We start from the raw sequence: 21,597 nt of genomic DNA, 5'->3' as shown, positions 1-21,597 counted from the left end.
TAGAAAGCAACTTACCTGGCATGACTTAAATACATTGCCTGACGCCGAATATCTTCAGAGTCAATTTCCACAGGATTTATTAGGGCAAGTTGATCAATAGACCACCTAAATTTTCCTGGAGTCTGAGAAAGGAATAAATATCATAGTGAAGTATGCAGTGTTTACTATTTTAAACAGACAGAATCAAAAACACAGAACACAAATCTTTAAAAAGAAGCCACATTGGAGCCATAACCTTCTTATATACATGAGCTAAAACAATAGTAATTGTTTCAGCCAGCTAAGTGAGCTACTTAAATTTTAAACAACAAAAAATGAGTAACAGAATCAGACCAATTGATCTCGTAATCTATTTTTGTTTAATGGTCATTAATTGCAATTGTATGTAACGTGAAACAAAGCATAGCATATTTAGCATTTATATAGTAATATATAATATATATCCAGACTAACACGGCTACCCCTCTGATAGTAATTTGCATCTTCAAAGCACTTTACAAACATTAAAACTTCACAAAACCTCTGTAAGATAAATATTATCCCACTTTTACTGATGGAAAATTGAGGAAGAGAATTTATGTGATAGTGGTTTGAGCATTGACCTGCTAAACCCAGCGTTGTGAGTTCAATCCTTAAGGGGGCCAGTTGGGGATCTTGGACAAAATCAGTACTTGGTCCTACTAGTGAAGGCAGGGGGCTGGACTCGATGACCTTTCGGGGTCCCTTCCAGTTCTATGAAATAGGTAAATCTCCATATAAAAATTTAAAATTGTCTAAGATCACAGAGTTAGTGTCAGAGCCAGGATTAAAACTGAGTGCCTATTTTCTAGTCCTATGCTCAGTCCACTAGATCAAATTGCCTCCCAGTGCTCAAGCCTACTACCTGTAGTCATATCACCTCTGCCTATAAGGAGATTTAAAAAGTAGAATAAAGCCTGTCCAGTATTCGGATGGAAGACCTCAAATTGCTATAGAAATGAAATTAGGGATTCAGAAGGCACGTTCCTTCCAGAACTTCAGTATGATGTTTAAAGGTTCTATACTGCTAGCAGTGCCATCTTTAAGATACATGTAAAATGAAGATCCAGATCCCTTGTGGTAAAAAATTCATGATACACCCACATTTATACAATAGTGGGTAATAGCCTCAAGGACCTGGTTAAATTCCAGTATGGGAAATTACATTTCATCTACCTAAACTTTTTTTGTTGTTTCAATGGAGTAAAGTTTTCTTCACTGCATGTCAAACTAATACTGCTTCTGCAAAGTGCTGATTTTATTCCAGTGTCCTGGAATTTATGGACAAATGATCCAGATAAACCAGAAAATGGGAAAATGCAATGCTACAGCACCATCTAGCAGCCACAAGAGAGCTAGCTCCCTTTCTGGACATGTGTGCACTGGTTGTCAAGTAGAGCCAAATAATAGAGGGTCAGATGAACAGGTTTCTACTGTATATAGATATAAACAATTTAAACAGGACTTCAAAACCTTCGCATGATAGAAGTGCTATAATAAAAAAAGGAATGTAAAATAGCATCATTCTAAAGATTTTGTATCCAACCTGCTTGTGTCACAAGCCTAGAACAAGGATTGCTGCAGACAGAGCACCTATTTAGACGACAACTAACTCTAACAAGTAGTCTTCATTCCTCCCTTTCTCAAGAATTTGATTAGCATCATACAAATAGTTTTTTGCATTTAGTATATATGTTAATACAATGTTATCAATATTTTAAAAACAAAGTCATAGTGCTAAGTGACATCAGAGTTTTAGCACTAGGTTTCCTTTAGTATTAAGAAGGTTGTAAGGAACTATGCTACTTAGTTTTTACTAGAGTTTAAGCAAGACTATCTGCACATTTAAGAAATGATAAATTAGTATTTGGCAGTATTAATACTGCCTCTGTGACATTGTTCTAGATATTAAATCTTACTGATGAGGATTTTGTTGATTTAAAAACAGAAGGACTGGAAACAATCTGCTCCTGAAGACTATAGTAATCACTTGGACTTTCAAAGGGGTTTAAGACTGTGGCCCGTCCTGGAGTCTTTGGTGTTATTTGCATTTTAGTTTCTTTTGCATCTCCCATAGCACAGAGCTGCACCTAGAAGAAAACAATTTTTTTAGTTACAATTTAGGAAGCAACATTTTTCATTTTGAGTCACTCTTAGTTTTAGGAAAAGACAAGAAATCATATTTTTCGGTCTGTCAAGCAATTAAAAAATAATTGTGATTAATCTCTCGATTAAAAAATTAATCATCATCAATCATGAAATTAATTGCGCTGTTAAACAATAACTGAATACCAATTATTTAAATATTTTTGGATGTTTTTTATATAATCAAATATATTGATTTGAATCACAAAATACAAAGTGTACAGTGCTTACTTTATATGAATTTTGTATTAAATATTTACACTGTAAAAAACAAAAGGAACTATTTTTCAATTCACCTAAATACTGTAGTGCAATCTCTTTTTTGGCCTGGTCTACACTACGAGTTTATCTCGAATTTAGCAGTGTTAAACCGAATTAACCCTGCACCCATCCACACAACGAAGCCCTTTACTTCGATATAAAGGGCTCTTAATATCGATATCTGTTCTCCTCCCCGATGAGGGGAGTAGCGCTGAAATCGGTATTGCCATTTCGAATTAGGGTTAGTGTGGCTGCAATTCGATGGTATTGGCCTCCGGGAGCTATCCCACAGCGCACCATTGTGACCGCTCTGGACAGCAATTTGAACTCGGATGCACTGGCCAGGTAGACAGGAAAAGCCCCACAAACTTTTGAATTTCATTTCCTGTTTGCCCAGCGTGGAGAGCTGATCAGCACAGGTGATCATGCAGTCCCAGAATCAAAAAAGAGCTCCACCATGGACCATACGGCAGACACTGAATCTCGATGGGGAGATGAATCTGTTCTATCAGAACTCCGTTCCAATAGACGAAATGCCAAAACATTTGAAAAAATCTCCAAGGCTATGATGGACAGAGGCCACAACAGGGACTCAACACAGTGCTGCGTGAAACTTAAGGAGCTGAGACAAGCGTACCAGAAAGCCAAAGAATAAAATGGACGCTCACAGAGGGAGGGGCGATTGATGACTGTAGCTATCCCACAGTTCCCGCACTCTCCAAAAACCATTTGAATTCTTGGCTGAACTCCCAAAGCCTGAAGGGTCAAAAACATTGTCGCAGATGGTTCAGGGTATATGTCGTCAGCCCCCGCAACCCACTCTGTGAAAGCAAAGGGGAAAAAATCGTTTCTTGCCTTTTTTCAGTGTCACCGTATGTCCACTGGATGCTGCTGGCAGACACAGCGCTACACAGCAGCATCCCCTTCCCTTGCCTTGTGGACGGCAGATGGTACAGTAGGACTGGTATCTGTCATCATCATCCCATGGGTGCTCCTGGCTGGCCTGGGTGAGGTCGGCCGGGGGCGCCTGGGCAAAAATGGGAATGACTCCAGGTCATTCTCTTCTTTAAGTTTTGTCTAATGGAGATTCAGTCCTGCCTGGAATATCATGCCAGCTGGAGGCTTCTGCCTCAGGCTGCTCTCCCCAGTCAGCAGCACTGTGTAGTCACACCTACCCCAGCCTACCCCTTGCTACCAGGGCTCACAATCAGATACTTACCCCTCTAAATTTTGCTGCAAATAAAAAAATTAAGCTGCCGTTTAGAACTGTCCCCCAACATACACATCATGGGACATTTTGTATTTTACCAGTGTGAACCAAAGGCCCACAGACAAATGGAGATTCATTCCTGTCTGTGCTTCTATCCTAGTGCTTGTCACAGATTCCCATTTTCAGCTATAGGCTGAGTAAGTGCAGAATGGTGGTTCACTCTACTTTGCTGTAAGCCAACCGCCCTCCCCCCTCCCCTGCTTGCAGAGGCAATAAAGTCAGTGTTGTTTCTTCATGCATTCTTTATTACTTCATCACACAAATGGGGGGATAACTGCCACGGTAGCCCAGGAGGGATGGGGGAGGAGGTAAGCAACAGGTGGCGTTGTTGCATGGGCACCCCCTAGAATGGCATGCAGCTCATCATTTCTGCGGGATGTCTGGGGCTCTGACCCGGAGCGGCCGTTTGCCTCTCTGGTTCTTTAGTAGGCTTGCCTGATATTCTAGGCAGGACTGACTTTCCATTAGACAAAATTTAAAGAGAATGACCTGGGGAGTCATTCCCATTTTTTCCAGGCGCCCCCGACCGACCTCACCAAGGCTGACCAGGAGCACCCATGACAGCAGCAGACGGTACAGTATGACTGGTAACTGTCTTTTTCAACTTGCAAAGCAGCAGATGGTACAGTAGAGCTGGTAACTGTCTTTGCTAATTTGCAAAGGCAAGGGGATGCTGCGTGTAGCACTGCAGTACCGCGTCTGTTAGCAGCATCCAGTAGACATACGGTAACAGTGAAAAAAGGCTGAACAGGCTCCATGGTTGCCGCGCTATGGCGTCTGCCCAGGCAATTCAGGGAAAAGGGCGTGAAATGATTGTCTGCCATTGGTTTCACGGAGGAAGGATTGACTGACGACATTTACCCATAACCACCCGCGACAAATTTTTGGCCCCATTAGACATTGGGATCTCAACCCAGAATTCCAATTGGCGGGGGAGACTGCAGGAACTATGGGATAGCTATCCAGAGTGCAACGCTCCGGAAGTCGATGCTAGCCTCGGTACATGGACGCACGCCGCCGAATTAATGTGCATAGTGTGGCCACATGCCCTCGACTTTATACAATCTGTTTCCAAAAATCGGTTTCTGTAAAATCAGAATAATCCCGTAGCGTAGACATACCCTTAATCATGAAAGTTGAACTTACAAATGTAGAATTATGTACCAAAAAAAAAGTGCATTCAAAAACAAAACAATGTAAAACTTTAGAGCCCACAAGTCCACTCAGGGTATGGCTACACTGGCGATTTGCAGCGCTGGAAAGCCTCCACCAGCGCTGCAATTAGTAAGTGGCCACACCTGCAGGGCACTTCCAGCGCTGCAACTCCCTGGCTGCAGCGCTGGCCGTATACCTCACTCAGCATGGGGAATAAGGATTCCAGCGCTGGTGCTGCAGCGCTGGTCATCAAGTGTGGCCACACACCAGCGCTGTGATTGGCCTCCAGGGAATAAGGTGTATCCCAGAATGCTTTTATAAATTACTCTCTTTGTTTTGTTATGCAGCCTCTCTTTGTTTTGTTGTGAACGAGCTCCGATCGGAGCTCCGTTCTGTACCTGGCTGTAAACAATCAAATGAGAGGCAGGCAGAGTGAATGAAACAGAACGGAGCCGATGGAGCTCCGTTTGAACTGCTTATCTATAAAAACAAACACTGATCACAGCAAACAGGAGCTATCTGTACCTGGCTGTAAACGATCAAATGAGAGGCAGGGGAAACAGTGTTGGATGCAGGCTGTTAGGGTTTGCAAACATTTTGTGATTTTTCCAATCTCTCTCTTCCCCGCTCCCTGTCACAGTACACCACAGGGAGTGAGTGAATCAGGGGGCAGTCTGTGTTGGAGGCAGGCTGTTTGCAATTAGAATTAAGACTAAGGGCTCATGAACATTTTGTGATTTTTCCAATCCAGGAAGCTAACACACAGCGTTGGCTCCAAAAATCCCCTCTCTCTTTCCCCCCGCTCCCTGTCACAGTACACCACCCTCCACCCCCCTCTTTTGAAAAGCACGTTGGTGCACTTGAATGCTGGGATAGCTGCCCATAATGCAGCACTCCCAACAGCGCTGCAAATGCTCCAAATGTGGCCACACACCAGCGCTGGTAGCTGTGAGTGTGGCCACACACCAGCGCTGCTCCTACACAGCTGGATGACCAGCGCTGCAAACTACCAGCGCTGCAAACCGTAAGTGTAGCCATACCCTCAGTCATACTTCTTGTTCAGCCAATTGCTAAGATAAACAAGTTTGTTTACATTTGCAGGAGATAATGCTGCCTGCTTCTTGTTTACGTCACCTGAAACTGCGTCCATGCTAATGACGAGCTCTGCTCAATAACAATCCAATACAGTTCGACACGACATGTTCATTTTCATCATCTGACTCAGATGCCACCAGTAGAAGGTTGATTTTCTGTTTTGGTGGTTCGGGTTCTGTAGTTTTCTCTTTTAAGACTTCTGAAAGCATTCTCCACACCTCATCCCTCTCAGGTTTTGGAAGGCACTTCAGATTCTTAAAACCTTGGGTCAAGTGCTGTAGCTATCTTTAGAAATCTCACATTTGTACATTTTTTGTGTTCTGTCAAATCTTCAGTGAAAGTGTTCTTAAAACTAACATGTGCTGGGTCCTTATCTGAGATGGTTATAACATGAAATATATGGCAGAATGCGGGTAAAACAGAGGAGAAGACATACAATTCTCCCCCAAAGAGTTGAGCCACAAATTTAATTAACACATTAATTTTTTTAACAAGCATCATCAGCCTGGAAGCATGTCCTCTGGAATGGTGGTGAAAGCATGAAGGGGCAAACAAATGTTTAGTAAATCTGACACGTAAACACCTTGCAGCTACAGAAGTGCCATGTGAACACCTATTCTCACTTTTTGGTGACATTGTAAATAAAAAAGCAGGCAGTGTTATCTCCTGTAAATGCAAACAAAATTGTTTGTCTTAGCAATTGGCTGAACAAGAAGTAGGACAGAGTGGATTTGTAGGCTCTACAGTTTTACACTGTTTTGTTTTTGAGTGCAGTTACATAACAACAACAAAAATCTACATTTGTAAGTTGCACTTTCAGGACAAAGGGATTGCACTACAGTACTTGTATGAGATGAATTGAAAATTATTATTTCTTTTGTTCATCATTTTTACAGTGCAAATATTTGTAATAAAATCAAATAAAGTGAGCACTGTACACTTTGTATTGTGTCATAATTGAAATCAATATATTTCCAAAATGTAGAAAAACAATCTAAAATATTTAATACATTTCAATGAGTGGTCTATTGTTTAACAGTATGATTAAAACTGCAATAAGTTTTTTTAATCACAATTAATTTTTTTGAGTTAATCACATGAGTTAACTGAGATTGATCAACAGCCCTGATCATTTTTGAAGAAGCACTAACATCTTAAAGTTTAGTCGGGTTGAAAAAGGTGTGAAAAGTAGTTTCAGATTTGAGTTACCAGGCTCAGCTATGAGAGGCAGATACACAGAGGTACAGGGGAGTGCGAGGAAGATAAAATGAAGAGCAAAAACTTAATACCTATCAAAATGAGAGTTAATGAGAACAAAGTCAAGAGAAAGGACAGAGATATAAAGGAGAGACCAAATTTCAAAAAGACAGCTCTTAACACACAAGCCATCTGAAAGAGGCAGATGCCTGTTTGGTGCGTGGAGTTTCAGAAAAAGGAAAACAATCAGAACAGTGCAAAGTGGAGGGATTAGCAGGAAATTAGAGCAAGGCATATAGCAGGACTTGGGTAGGGGAGGTTTCAGACAGCCAACTGTTACAGAAGATTAATTAAGCGCTTGAATAATTTACTAAATATCTACAAGCCGGGGGGAAGGGGGAAATTTACTCAGCCTACAAGACAATGGCGATGCTGACTTTCCTACCAGGGATTTACTCTTATTCACCAGGGATGTGATCTCCTGGAAGGACCTTGCCTGGACAGGGATTCGAAACCCCACTGGTGTCCACACTCCCCGGTTCCTCACGCTTATTTATTGTCATTTTGGGGGTAGAACTGGGGCAAAAGAAGTTTCCTGGAGTCTAAGGCCAGAAGGGACCATTCGACCATCGAGCCCACACTCCCGCCTACCACCAGCCATTAGTCTAGGGAAGGTCTCTCTACTCTGTCTCGCAACAACCCCCTCCCCGCGCGGAGAGGCCGGGCTATTGCAGCCGCCGCAGCGGGAAACTCACAGCCTTATCCGCTCAGCTCCGTCGCCGGTGCCCTGTGAAAGCAGCCGCCTGGCGGGGCCCGCCCGGCGAGCCGCGAACGCCCGCAGCGGCACCGCGCTCCCCGCAGACTCGGGGCCCGGGTTAACGATAAGCGGGACTCGGTCGGCCACAGCCTCCCGGGAGAAGGTAGCTACCGCCGCCGCCGGGAATCCGTTCAGCCGCCGTTGTTGAGCTGGGGCGAGCAGCACCGGGGGCCCCTCGCCACTTTCACTCCGGCGGCTGCATCACTGGCCTGGCGGCTGCTTCCTCACGCGTCCGCGCCAGCCCGGGAGGCTCTTTAACTGCCACGCCCTCTTCCCCCGTGGCTGCCCAATCGCCGCGCGTCGATTCTCGTGCCCGGCCAATCGCGGCTCGCCTTCGCCCTCGAATGGCCCAATCAACACTGTCTCGCTTCACAAATTCGAACGGGCTCCTCCTCCTCCCACCTCTGCAGTTGCTAAGCGGGCAGGCTCTATTCAAACTAACACGGCGGATGGGGCGGGGCTTGAGGGTGGCAGAGGGAGGTCAGGCAAGGACGGGCAGCCGCGCGTGCGCGGTGAGACTTTTCTGTTGGGGCGGGAATGTTTGAACCCAGGGAGCGGGTGTCTGTTTCCGGGTTAGAGGTCTCGCGCTGAGTTCCTCGGTCGCCATGGCGAGCGGCGCAGCCAATTTAAACGCGGTGAGAGAGACGATGGACGGTGAGTGCCAGGAGGCCCCGCTTATGGGTTTCGTTGCGGTTGGTTCGGCTGCCCGGGCCCCGTAGCGTGACCGTCCAGCGGCCTCCCCTGCAGCGCCGCGCGTGTCGCCCGGGCATCTGTTAGCGCCACCTATCGCCGCGGCGGCGGCGCCCGAAGCGCGAGGGGACGCTGTATCGGCCCGCGATTGAGGCCCCGCTCCGCGGGCGCGGTGCAGCCGTTAGGGACGCCACGAGCCGGCGGGCGGGTGAACTGAGCCGGCCCGGGAGCCGAGCGCAGCCCCCGTGGTCTCTGCTCTCTGCGGCCCGCTGCTGAGAGAAGAGCGAAACCACATTCCCATTCCACTAATTGAATCTATTTCCCCATGTTTAAGTATCCTCACACCTTCTATGGGTCATCCCCATTATCCCTTCAGCAGTTTTTTTTTCTCCTGCTGATGATAGCTCATCTCCATTGATTGGCCTCTTACAGTTGGTATGGCTACTCCCACCTTTTCATGTTCTCTGTATGTATAAATAGCTTCTGTCTGTGTGTTCCATTCTGTGCATCGGATGAAGTGAGCTGTAGCCCACGAAAGCTTATGCTCAAATAAATTTGTTAGTCTCTAAGGTGCCACAAGTACTCCTGTTCTTTAAACTGTAAGTAGTTGTCAGTTATTGGCAGCTGCTGATTGCTCCCCTTCAGGAGCAGTTTGGTTGTGAGAATTGGCAAGAAAAATGACATTTTCTAGCTCCACTATTTCCATTTTGTGTGTTCAGATATGCCTGCTTGCTGTTGACAATAATACATTTTTCTACGCTACCCTGCAGAGCCAGCACAAGAGAGAGTGAATTGGATTCTGTTCCTTTTTTACCCAGCAGGATTATTTTCAAACTCAGTTTTGCAGGATTTTATGTGCAACATCCTTATTTTCAATCAGGCCCAAATTATACACATTTAAGTCTATACAAATGCAATTATTAGCTTTGTGTATTTTGGTGATAATTCACAAGGGGAACAGAACGTGATTCAACTTTCTATTCCCAGGCTGTAGTTTTAGAGATAACAGAAAATTTATTCTTCTAGATCTAGGTAAGTAATCAAATAATTGAGGTATAATAAATGTGGGCTCTGAAGATGCCCCCCCCCTTTTTTTTTTGCAGTCACTTTTCAAAGTAGAACTAGAACTTAATGTTGCACTGACGCTAACACTTCTAATAAAATTACTTTTTTTCCCCCTGTCAGTAGTAAGATACAGGAAAATAACTGAAGATGATTTCCTTCATGTACAGTAATCCTGTTTGCAGTGACTGCAAATGAAACACGGAAATTCTTTTCCTTAACCACAGATCTATAAATTTTTTTGTGTGTGTGTGGGGGGGGGGGGTGAGCAAATGTTGACGTGAAAATGGAAAACTGTTATATATCCTTTAATTCAAGCTTTTTCATTACTATTACAATAAGAATGTTTGGCGATGTCACAGCGTACACAGGCTCAATGCTCTGGAACCACTAAAAATGAAGTTCAGACAATACCCTCTGGTGGTGACACACGCCTCAGGGTACATGTTAGGATATAGATATTCAGACCTGTTTGCAAAGGGCTATACTTTAAGAATTTAGGTGTATTTTTATTACTTAGCTAGTTATAGAGGTATAAAAGAAAGAATTAAAATTACTGTTTGCTGGTGTAAGGGCCTTTTTTACTGAGACAGTTGGAGGCCCTGTTCTTAGGCTAAGCCTTTGGCTAAGCAGCAGAGGCAGCCATAAGGTGGGAAGCAAAGGTTTACATCCTTACATTTCAAACTAGTTACATTGAAATAAGGCAATCTGGGGCTGTTAAAAGGGTGATCCGATTTATCACCTCCAGATAAAGAGAAGAGCCTAGAAGATGTAAAAGGAAACTTAGTTTAATAGCATCCTGTCTGGAAAGAACTCACTTATCAATAGCTGGGATGTGAAATCCTCATTTCTGTATTGGTCTATCACTGTAGTCTCCACTTCCCTATTGTTTGTCTGTATAATCTCTGTCTGGTTCTGTAACTGTTTGTTTGTCTGCTGTATAATTTATTTTGTTGGGTGTAAACCAATTAAGGTGGTGGAATATAATATAATGTGTTAGGATTGGTCAGTTAAATTTTAGTAAAATTATTGGTTAAGGTATAGCTAAGCAGAACTCAAGTTTTACTATATAGTCTGCAGTCAATCAGGAAGTAAGGGGAGGATGGGAACAGGGAATGGGGGTGAGGGAAATGGAATCATGTTTTGCTAAGGGGGGGAATGGCAACGGGAACAGGGACACAGGCAAGGCTCTATGGTATCAGAGCTGGGAAGGGGGACACTGAGGAAGGAAACTGAAATTGTGCTTGCTGAAAGTTCACCCCAATAAACATCAGATTGTTTGCACCTTCGGACTTCGGGTATTGTTGGTCTCTGTTCATGCAAAAAGAATCAGGGAAGTAAGAGGTTAAAAGAATAAGCCCCCGAACAGCACAGTCTAAGTAGAGCAAGCCTCCTTTGCTTCTGTGCTTCCTTGGGTCTGATCTCTTGAGCGTTCAGCACCTCTGCTCACAGCATGAGCTCCTCACAGTGAGTCCACTGGATAGGACACCTGGGGAAACCTTCCATCCCCCCTCCCAATGGGGCCAGGCACCCCATCTTTGCAGTTATAAGTTACTCAGCCAGTGAGGTAAAACAGAAGGATTTATTAGTTGACTGGAACACGGTGTTGAACAGATCTTGTTAGTACAGAACCCAGTGATGTCCATCTTGGGGAATCCAGAGCCTTAGGCTCTCCCATGTGAATCCCACATGAGACTGACTCATTTCCAGTAGCCAACCCTCAGTCACCATGAGTTGCCTCTCCTCCATCCTTTGTCTCTTTCCCAGGTCTCCACGTCTTGCTTTGTTCTCTTACACCTCTGGCTGGCTGTTGCGGAGGATGGGCCCTGGCTATCAGTTGCCATGATACAGTGTCAGTTATTGTCTGGGCCAGGCAGCCAGACGGCAGTCACACCTGCCCTCTAGAGGTCTCTGCAATGATCACACACCCTTGTACCATCACCTAGATACTTGAGTAACACATAGGGGAAATTGAGGCACACACACAGTATTCAGACAAAACATTAAGAACATTCCCACTTCGTCACAGAGGACATATAATTCTTTTTGCATTCCCATTTATGAATGGACAACAGACTGTCAAACTTTAATGGTCACAGTTGGCATTATTTTGTCCTCTTTAGTCTTCACGTTATAAAGAATTAAGTGTGCTTAAATTTAACTAGTTTTGTGTTGAATGCACATTACTTTTAAAATTAGTAAAATATTCTTAATTTATTAAAAGAAAAATTGAAAGTGAGGAAATGCATAATTAAGGCTCTACAAACATCCTTAACTCTGCTACTATATGTATAGCCCTGCATGGATACAAATTTATACCCGCAGATGCAGATATATATCAGTATCCACAGAACCGCAGGGCTCTCCTGGGAACCACAGCAACGAAAGGAGCAGAACGTGGGAGCACTGTTCCCAGGAGCCAGCGCCCCGCACCAGCAGCTCCTCCGACACGGCTGTACTGCCTCCAGCCCCGCCCACTGGGGCGGGCACCAGGCTCACCGGCAGCTGTCTCTCATTGTGCTCTTGTGATTAACTGTTAGCATCTCCTGTCACCCCCAGACAGGAGATGCTAACAGCTGTGTGGAAGGGACGGGGGCAAGGCTGGGCGTGATACAGCTGCGCTGGTGGAGCTGCCGGCGTGGGGTGCTAGGTCCTGGGAGTGGCGGCCCAATGTTCCATGGTCCGGCCCGAGCCGCATGTCAGAGGTTGCTGACCCCTGAACTAATCTTAGGCTGGAATGTAAGATATCTTTCCATAAAACACCATTACCAAGTACTAATAAAAGAGAAATTCTGCAGAGACTAGGAGCTGAAATTAGTCACTGAAAAGCTGTGCAATTCTCTGTCTCAAATTATCAAACACTACTTTTCCATTGGGGGGGGGGGAGAATTCAGAACAAAGTAATCAGAAATTTGTATGCCCAGGAAATATATACTAAAAGCTCATTAAAAAAGTTAAATGTAGTGTTCTGATTTCAAAATATGCTGTGTTTATATAATTGCAGTATTTTCAAGGTCATTATGAGAGAATTACAGCCACCTTTAGTTAAGCAGGGAGAACATATCAATAGAACTCACATTCCAAAAGTACTGGACACTTGGCAGCTCCCACTGACTTCTTTGGGCTCTTCTGGGTTCTTAGCACTTCTGAAATTTAGGCCACTTACCTACGTGCCTAGTTATGGACATAGATTCCTAATTTTAGGCACTCATTTTTGAACATCTTGGCCTGGCCTATATGTGTGGGTGATCTTATTTTTTTTAAAGCTATACTTCAGTATACCATAAATTGATACTGCTATAAAACATTTTTAGTATTTGTGAACTATATATCTTGTCAGTATTTGTGCATTAGGTATCCAAACAGCCATCTGTTGTCCTAGTGTAATGGTGGAAGGAATGAAGTAGCATTTCTATTTCAAATTTTGGAAAGCTTTGTTTCTTTGCGATTATAGAAACATTATAAGTAATATTTCTTAATATAAATCACTGTTGTCAGGGAATCTTGCTGAAGACTGAACCTTGTACTGCTCTAGAATAGTGAAAGCTTTTCATAAGATTCAAAAGGGAGTAGTATCTAGTCAGAGGATGCCATTTCATCACAGACATGCTTGGATGAAGATGCTTGTAGTGGAATGGGCAGTTCAGTGATTGTTAGTAGATGGGAAGAATGTAAGGCAAAAGGGTAATGATGCTGGGGAAAACTAGCCAGTAAAAATTAGAAGAAATATCTTGAGTCACTGAATCAAGTGATGGCCATTTTTGTAACACATGGCATTGGCATTGTCAAAGGGGGAACCAAGTATAGATGTAGGAGTGAGGGCCTAGGACAGTGGTTCTCAACCCAGGGTACACGTACCCTAGGGAATGCATAGAGATGTTTCTAGTCAACTCATCTAGATATTTGCCTAGTTTTACAACAGGCTACATAAAAAGACTAGCGAAGTCAGTACAAACTAAAAGTTCATACAGACAATGACTTGTTTATACTGTTCTATATACCAGTATTTCCCAAACTTGGGGCGCCACTTGTGTAGGGAAAGCCCCTGGCAGGCCGGGCTGGTTTGTTTACCTTCCTCATCCGCAGGTTCGGCCGATCGCGACACCCACTGGCTGCGGTTCGCTGCTCCAAGCCAATGGGAGCTGCTGGAAGCGGCAGCCAGCACATCCCTCAGCCTGCGCTGCTTCCCGCAGCCCCCATTTGCCTGGAGCGGTCAGTGGGTGCCGTGATCAGCCGAACCTGTGGACCGGGAAGATAAACAAACCGGCCCGGCCCGCCAGGGGATTTCCCTACACAAGCAGTGTCCCAAGTTTGGGAAACACTGCTATATACTATATACTGAAATGTAAGTACAATATTTATATTCCAATTGATTTATTTTATCATTATATGGTAAAAATGAGAAAGTAAGCAATTTTCCAGTAATAGTGTGCTGTGACACTTTCATATTTTTGTGTCTGATTTTGTAAGCAAGTAGTTTTTAAGTGAGGTGAAACTTGGCAATAAGCAAGACAAATCAGACTCCTGAAAGGGGTACAGTAGTCTGGAAAGGTTGAGAGCCACTAGCTTTGAACACTTTTTAAAAGCTTAAGTTAATATTTGCTTTTGAGAGCAAATAAAAGTTAATATTTATATCTGTATTGTCAGACAAAACTTTAATATTGAGTAAAATTGATAATTAAATATGCAGTAATACAAAACAATATTATAATTAGCTCATGCTCCAATACTTCTGTTAGTCTATAAGGTGCCACAGGACTCTTTGCTGCTATTATAATATTGTAATCATTAATTAAAACTGCTCCTGTTTTCTTTCCTACCTTCCATTTAATGGGCAAAGATTTGAATTATCGTTACAATTTTAGAATTTTTTTAAATCACTGTCTACAAATGAAAGCTTACTACATTCTATAGGCATGTTGACTATTCTTCCTATCACAACAGTAAACAAGTAATATCCTGGTTCAGTGAATGGGAGACACTAGAGTAGAGAATGTAAATGTGGATCTGAGTTTGGAGTCTGGGACTTCTGACTCACATGGGGAAGGGATTATGAATGTTATAGGTGGGGTTCAAACTGGGGGGGTAGATAGGTAGTGTTTCCATTGTCCCCATCCACAGAGGTTCAGCTTTTGAAAATCCCACCCTTAAGAAATAAATTATTTTAAAGAGAAATGTCAGTAATCTCATTTAAACTTTAACAAAAACTAATTTTAATTTTTAAAAATTGTTGCAGTTCTGCTTGAGATTTCAAGGATATTAAACACTGGTTTGGATATGGAAACTCTGTCTATTTGTGTGCGGTTGTGTGAGCAAGGTATAAATCCAGAGGCCTTATCCTCAGTAATTAAAGAGCTACGCAAGGCTACAGAAGCGCTAAAGGTAAGGCAGTTTATGAAAAGCAGGCAGAGTTTTTGTTTCTGTTTTTTAATTAAAGCAAATCAGAATTCAAATTACTGCACTTTTAGCCTTTTATATGAAATTGTACCTTTGCCTTGCATTTTAAATTAAATAAAAATAATCATCTTAGGAAACAAATCCTGTCGCCTTCATCCTGTATTGCTAATAGGATTTGGTCCAAAGCATAGACTCTGCAGATAGCAAACCTTACAAATTTTTACTTGTTTTTTCCCCCCTTACTTTGAATGAGTGACATGTTTTGATGGACCAATAAAATTACTAACTTTCTTTATCATCAATCACAATGGTAAAAAATGGGCAACTGGGCCTTTTTGTTCTTTGAGTGAACAGGTTTCACTTTCATGATAATTTTGCAAAGCTATAAATAATGTAGAGCCAGAGATTGGATTCTCTAACCATTTGCTCATCAGATTTTCAAATTTTATCAACAGATCCACATTTAGGCTTCAATTCCCATTCACCTCTATATCAAATATAGGCTCCTTGTTTTTTACCTTTAAGGCTCTTCATAATTGAGCCCTACACACGCTAGCTGCTTTAGTAATCTTTCTCTCTTCTTTGAATCCCAATTTAAAAAATAATGATCTCAGTTACATGTATTCGTCTACATTTATGTAGAAGGCAGTATCAGTTCTTCCCCACGTTAACTTTCTTGTATGTCATATCCGCATTCTCTGCCTTTTGTCTGTAGAGCCTTTCAGGGCAAGGTTATCTCTTCTGTGTTTATCCAACATCCAGTGGTACCATTATATAAATATTTACTACTACTGCTGCTGTTACTATTACTACTACTATTAAAATGATCTGTATAACTCACTGTAGTGTTACTTATGAATTATGCCAGTGTCCCAAATTCATGCAGATAAAATGTTTATGCTACACCATTATGTATTTCATATTATATAATAAAAATATGGAAAGGACAAGAATAAGGATTCATATACATTTCACACATTTTTTTGTTTGTTTTGGTTTACAGTTTAACAAGTAGGTGCGACCGCATGACTATGTGTGGGTCTGTAGTAAAACATGCCCTAATCTGAACACCACCTGCATGAGTCAGTGCGAAAAGACCAGGTACAGCTCCTTGTTAGAATTATACACTTGGCTTTCCTGTGTCAAATTTTGTCAAGTGATGGCTAAATTAATAAAGGAAGAATAGTGGGAGTCAAAAATATTGTGAAAATGAAAATAATCCATGAAAGAGCCATTTAAGCAGCATATTAAGATTACATATCACATGATTTATGATCTGTAAACTATTTAAACATTGTTGACCAAATAAAAGTAGTTGCAAGAAATGACCATAAGTGTTATAGCTGATCTATATCTCCACAGTGTTTATTTTCAGTGGGTTCATTATAATGAATTGTACTTCTCTTTCTAGGCTGCTGAAAATATGACAAGTTGACTTCATGGGAGAAGATATCTTGCTGAGATAAATGTCGAGCTAGCAAAGAGTTTGAAGACTGGCTGCTATTCAGAAATATAGAATGAAGTTACTGTATGTTCAAGTTTCCAAACATTTATGTAATCTTCTTTAAAATGAAAAGGCTGAGATGTAAAAGTGTAAAGCTTTATAGAAAAATGAAAAAAGGCATATTGATGGAATTATCTAATAATTATTCATTGCTTACTTTTTTCCTTTTTTTTTTTATAGACTGTAGTACTTTGGAAATAGCATGATTATTATATGTATTCCTTATAAATCTGAGCTTTAGTTTTATAAACAGTCTGTCAAATATTGCACATTCACTGAATCTACCTAAAAGTTTAGTGAAACTTAATCCCTCTGATATTGTAGATATAACTTGTTGAGAGTTTTATTATAAACTCTTAATTTTGGACAGTTCATGTATTAATGATTGATTAGTTTATTTTCTTGGCATTCAACTTCAGATGCAATCTTTTATGTACAAGCTATCATTTAAATCCATTCTAGGTTTTGTTTTTAATCAGAGAGCAGGGGAAAATAGTGAGAGTTTGCTTGCTTCTTAAAAAACAAGCTTAAGATTTCAAAACTAAGCTTATCATTTTGATAGGGTTTTTTTTCAGAACTAAATAATGCTTATTTAAAAAAAAAAAGACTTTTCTAACAAGCTAACCTAAGTCTGCAAGCAGTTACCGTACATACAGATGTATATATACTTGAATTCCATAGTACATCTTTTATGCATTATATGGACTATCCTATTGACTTCAGTGGTGCTTTAATTAGGTTTATATCCTGTCCATTACAGATCACAAAAATTCTAATGGAATATTTGCTATCTTTGTCCTAGTCAAAGGATAGACCAGAGATGTCAAACTAATTAGGAAAGAGCCAAATTCCATTTTTAATTATTGTTAGTGAGTTTGGGTATAAGACTATTTACTCCCCTCAATTGACAGTGGAATATCCACTGATGTCTAAAAAGTATCAGAGGGGTAGCCGTGTTAGTCTGGATCTGTAAAAGCAGCAAAGAGTCCTGTGATACCTTATAGACTAACAGACGTTTTGGAGCATGAGCTTTCGTGGGTGAATACCCACTTAGTCAGATGCATGTAGTGGAAATTTCCAGGGGCAGATATATATTATCATCCCTGATTGAACTAACCTTGTTATCTCTAACCTGCTTCTTGCTTGCGCATATATATATGTATGTATGTATATGTATGCACACACATACATACCTGCCCTTGGAAACCTGCCCTACATGCATCCGAAGAAGTGGATATTCACCCACGAAAGCTCATGCTCCAAAATGTCTGTTAAGTCTATGAGGTGCCACAGGGCTCTTTGCTGCTGATGTCTTAAAAAGTTTGCATAGGAATCAATGGTAGAATATACAGTAACTACATTTTTTGTTTTCATTTTAGTGTTCATTATCACTCAAAGGGAAAATAGACTCACATTCAGGAGAATTGCTATTTCTCCCCTTTGTTTCTGTCTCTATCCTCCTTTCTTCATTTCCTTCCTTCTTCCTGTTTCTCTCTGTCTCCACTTCAATAATTCCCGCCCCTTCCCCATTTTATCTATTGAAATAATTAGTGCTCATGAATAGATGCCATTACTGGGTTTAAAGTAGTGATGGGCCTCATGTGGGTCGCAGGTTGCCCGCCACTGGTTTAAAGTCACTCCAATACAGATTAATAGGAAGCAGAGATCACACTTCTGATTTATTGTTTCAGGTTGTCTGCAGACTCAAGAAGATAACACTATATTGACTTACATTTGGAAAACTATCTTTGCAGCCTGGAGACAGAAAAACCTTTTGTTTTTTTAAAATGGAATCTTAGATTCTGTTATTATCTGAGTAGGACATGAGGACCACAGAAATGCATCAAGCAGGCCTAATGGTTGACTTCCCTATTATAGACAATATGTAAAATATGAATTCATTTTAAGTGATTTGCATTGTTTTATGTTTATTTTGTTACCTGGTAACGTGATCTTTTTGGTTTGCTGTTTTACATATTTAGTATCAAACCTGGGAAATATAACTCTAGTGATGTATGCTAAGTATCATGGTACATTAGTGGCACCATAGTGAAAGTTGACACACAAAGTTCATTTTAATTAATTAGTGCTTTTCTGACTTGAATATTTGTGGGGGGGGGAGAAAAACGAAAATTTTAAATGTGAACATGTTCAAACTGTTTAAAGTATTTTCGGTTCCCAAGGTAAAATTGTACTTTCAAAACACAGTTTTTCATATTTTTACAGTGTCTTGGGTTTTTTGTAATGTTTTTTGGTGATGAGTGGCAAGAAGAAAATTTAAAAATAAAATACAATGCACAGTTGACTATTGGGGGCGGAAAGGGGCACAGAAAATTAAGTTAACTAGTTTGCGGAATTGAGTGGTGTCAAATCAGTTTACAACAGTATAGCAAAAATGACAAAAGATTGACGAGCATGCTGATAATGTTGATTTGCCCATCTCTTTGCGTTTTCCTGTCTAGTTTCCTAACCATAGATCCCGGGGAGGGGCCATCTTGCCTGAAGACATGCTGATTATTGTTCCATTTGCAAAGAGTGGGATATAGTGGCACTACCTAGGGGCAGCCTCACTTCCTCCAGCAAAAGCTTTAGGGAAGTGCCAACCATTGCTGAGGTCCATCTGTGGCTTCATTCCCTTTGGATACTTGCATCAAAGGCCACATTTAGGGCTGTCTGGGTATGCCTTTGGTGACTATAGTTGAGTAAAGCAGATTTGTAGGGCAGTGGACCATGTGCTTTTAGGTCCGTGGTTGTGAACAGAACTTTACATTTTCTGCTTTTTGAGAGTTTGGCGTTATTGTCACTGAGAGACCCTAAGCACTTTTCAAAATGTTTGTTTGAAGATACTATTATACAATAGATGTTCAAAATGTCAATATGAGCAGTGCATTTTTAATTTTACATCTACAAATGCTTTTCTCTAAGCAGAGTTGAACAATAATATTAATTATACTTAGTGTTTTACATTTTCCAAAGCACTTTGTAGGCATTAAGGACCATATTTATGAGGTAGCACTCACTCCAGTTATTCAGACTAGGATCTTCCCTATGCTGCTGGGAGCGCCCCAGCAAATGGGGCACCTAGCTCTCACTGGGCAGGGGAGGGACAGTCCAGCTCTGAAGGGAGCACAGAAGTGAGGGTGACAATCCCCTGACACCCTCCCCCCCACAGGTTTGCCACCTTTCCCCGCACCATCCCTTTTTGGGTCGGGACCCCCATGGTTACAACACTGAAATTTCAGATTTAAACATTTTCAAATCCTATGGCTTTGAAATTGGCCCTAATGGACTGTGTATTTGGTAGGTCCCTGACTCTCCCCTTGCTGAAATGCAATCAACCATTACAGAATACACTGTGTAGCCCCCATATACATTCATTCTCCTCAGTGCTCTCTGTTCGATGGACCTATACCAACTCCACTGTCAGGAAACCAGGGTAGATAAAAATCATGATTTTTTAAAAAAAGCCAAAATATCACAATTTTAATTTTAAAATAAATAGTTTTTAATTTATACATTGTTAATTTAGTATTTCTCACTTTAGTCTTAGCTTGCTAAAGTCAATGTTTTGTATTTGTTTCTTTAGTTTCCTAATTATTAGTAGAATTTCAGATTTTAGATAGAGATTTTTTTCTTTGGAGCAATTTCACAGTTGAGGTCCTCATCTGTGTTGGGGGGGGGGGGGGGGAAAGTCCATGGCCTCACTAGCATCGCAGCATAAATCCAATATATTGAACTCTCACAGGTCCAGAAGAAGTGTTTCAAGGAGGCTTCTCTGTCTGTGATTCTAAACTACCTTGGTGCTTTTGAAAATTCAAATGTTAACTCCCCAAATATATGTTCAAGAGTTTAGGCTCCTATTTTTGAAATGTTGGTCAATGTGTTTAATAAAATTCAGAATAACCTGGTTAATGTTTTAAAAGTCTAAACAACTTTTATTGTTAGCACCAAATCAATTTTGTTTCAAGTGAATACAATTTTATGCCACTAGAGAAAAGCTTTTAATAAAAATACAATTTTAGCCTCTGATGCCGCAAACAATTGTGCACATACTGAACTTTAAACAAATAGTACCATTGAGGTTAATGGGACTGTTAATGAGAGTGGAGTTACACACCTTCTTAAGTGTTTGGAGGAGCAGGGCCTTACTTTTCAATATTTTCTTTTTGCCCACAGCAATTTTGTAAAATTCTATTAAAATGCCTACCAGGAGCAGCATTCAAAAATCAGAAATTATAATTTAGTTAATTATAAATTTACAATTATAGGAGCACAAATTTTCAAAATAGTTTTACAATACCTCAACCTAATTTAAATGGGTTTTTTTTAATCAAAAGGTTTAAATTAAAGATTTGTATTACCTTGCTTTAAATCCCGCAGAAGACTAAACCTTGCTTTAAATTGATCGACTTTGGGAATGGAAGGAAGGGCATGTCACCAAGGAAGTATACCTGGGAATGGTGTGAGCATGTAAGGACATAATCAGGAAAGCCAAGGCAAAGAATGAGTTGCAGCTGGCAAGGAATGTTAGAGACAACACGAAGGGGTTCAAAAATATCAGAAAAAAAAAGAAAGATTAGGGCTACTGTGGGTCCACTGCTCAGTGGGGAAAGTGAGCTGGTAATGGAGGATGATAGGAAGGCAGAGCTGTTCAATGCCTACTTTGCTTCAATAACATATGACTGGACAACTAGCAAAGTTATCATAGACAATAAAGGGAAAGGGATGCAGATTGGCATAAGTAAAGGACATGTCACAGATCTGATCAATCTGAATGAATTCAAGACAGCAGGATCTGATGCAATTCACCCCAGGGTCTAGAAGGAATTAGCTGAAGAAATCTTGGAGCCACTGGCAATAATATTTGCAAACTCATGAATGACAGGAGAGGCCCCGAAAGACTGGTGAGGGGCTAACATAGTGCCCATCTTTAAAAAGGAGGGGCTAGGGACCTATAGACCAGTCAGCCTTCAATAGCGGGGAAGC

The 21,597-nt window shown here is 41.3% G+C and overlaps 2 protein-coding genes across 3 annotated transcripts in view; one reads left to right on the top strand and one right to left on the bottom strand.

The window, feature by feature from the left end:
• BORA (BORA aurora kinase A activator) overlaps positions 1–8,497 on the bottom strand; it is a 47,382-nt gene extending 38,885 nt beyond the window's left edge. For both annotated transcript variants that reach the window (XM_039500207.1, XM_039500208.1), the window contains exons 1-3: positions 7,897–8,497; positions 1,938–2,108; positions 16–122 (exon numbers count right to left, since the gene is read on the bottom strand). In XM_039500207.1, the coding sequence (XP_039356141.1) occupies positions 16–122; positions 1,938–2,093 (263 nt within the window). In that variant the 5' untranslated portion in view covers positions 2,094–2,108; positions 7,897–8,497. The remainder of the gene's footprint in view (positions 1–15; positions 123–1,937; positions 2,109–7,896) is intronic.
• Positions 8,424–20,293, top strand: MZT1 (mitotic spindle organizing protein 1). Its single transcript, XM_039500209.1, has 4 exons — positions 8,424–8,612; positions 14,947–15,092; positions 16,519–16,635; positions 18,303–20,293. Exons 1-3 carry the CDS (start codon positions 8,564–8,566, stop codon positions 16,540–16,542), a joined length of 219 nt encoding a protein of 72 aa, XP_039356143.1. The 5' UTR covers positions 8,424–8,563; the 3' UTR covers positions 16,543–16,635; positions 18,303–20,293.
• Positions 20,294–21,597: the final 1,304 nt, after the last annotated feature.

This window comes from Mauremys reevesii, linkage group 1, assembly GCF_016161935.1.
Source record: "Mauremys reevesii isolate NIE-2019 linkage group 1, ASM1616193v1, whole genome shotgun sequence".
Taxonomy (NCBI): Eukaryota; Metazoa; Chordata; order Testudines; family Geoemydidae; genus Mauremys; species Mauremys reevesii.
Note: the sequence above shows the minus strand (reverse complement) of the source record. Positions and strands in the feature narration are given on the sequence as shown.

Coding starts and splice junctions, on each gene's coding strand:
- MZT1 (XM_039500209.1), top strand. CDS start 8,564: ATGGCGAGCGGCGCAGCCAATTTAAACGCGGTGAGAGAGACGATGGAC. Junction 8,613..14,946: donor GGTGAGAGAGACGATGGACG/GTGAGTGCCAGG, acceptor AAATTGTTGCAG/TTCTGCTTGAGATTTCAAGG. Junction 15,093..16,518: donor AGGCTACAGAAGCGCTAAAG/GTAAGGCAGTTT, acceptor TTCTCTTTCTAG/GCTGCTGAAAATATGACAAG.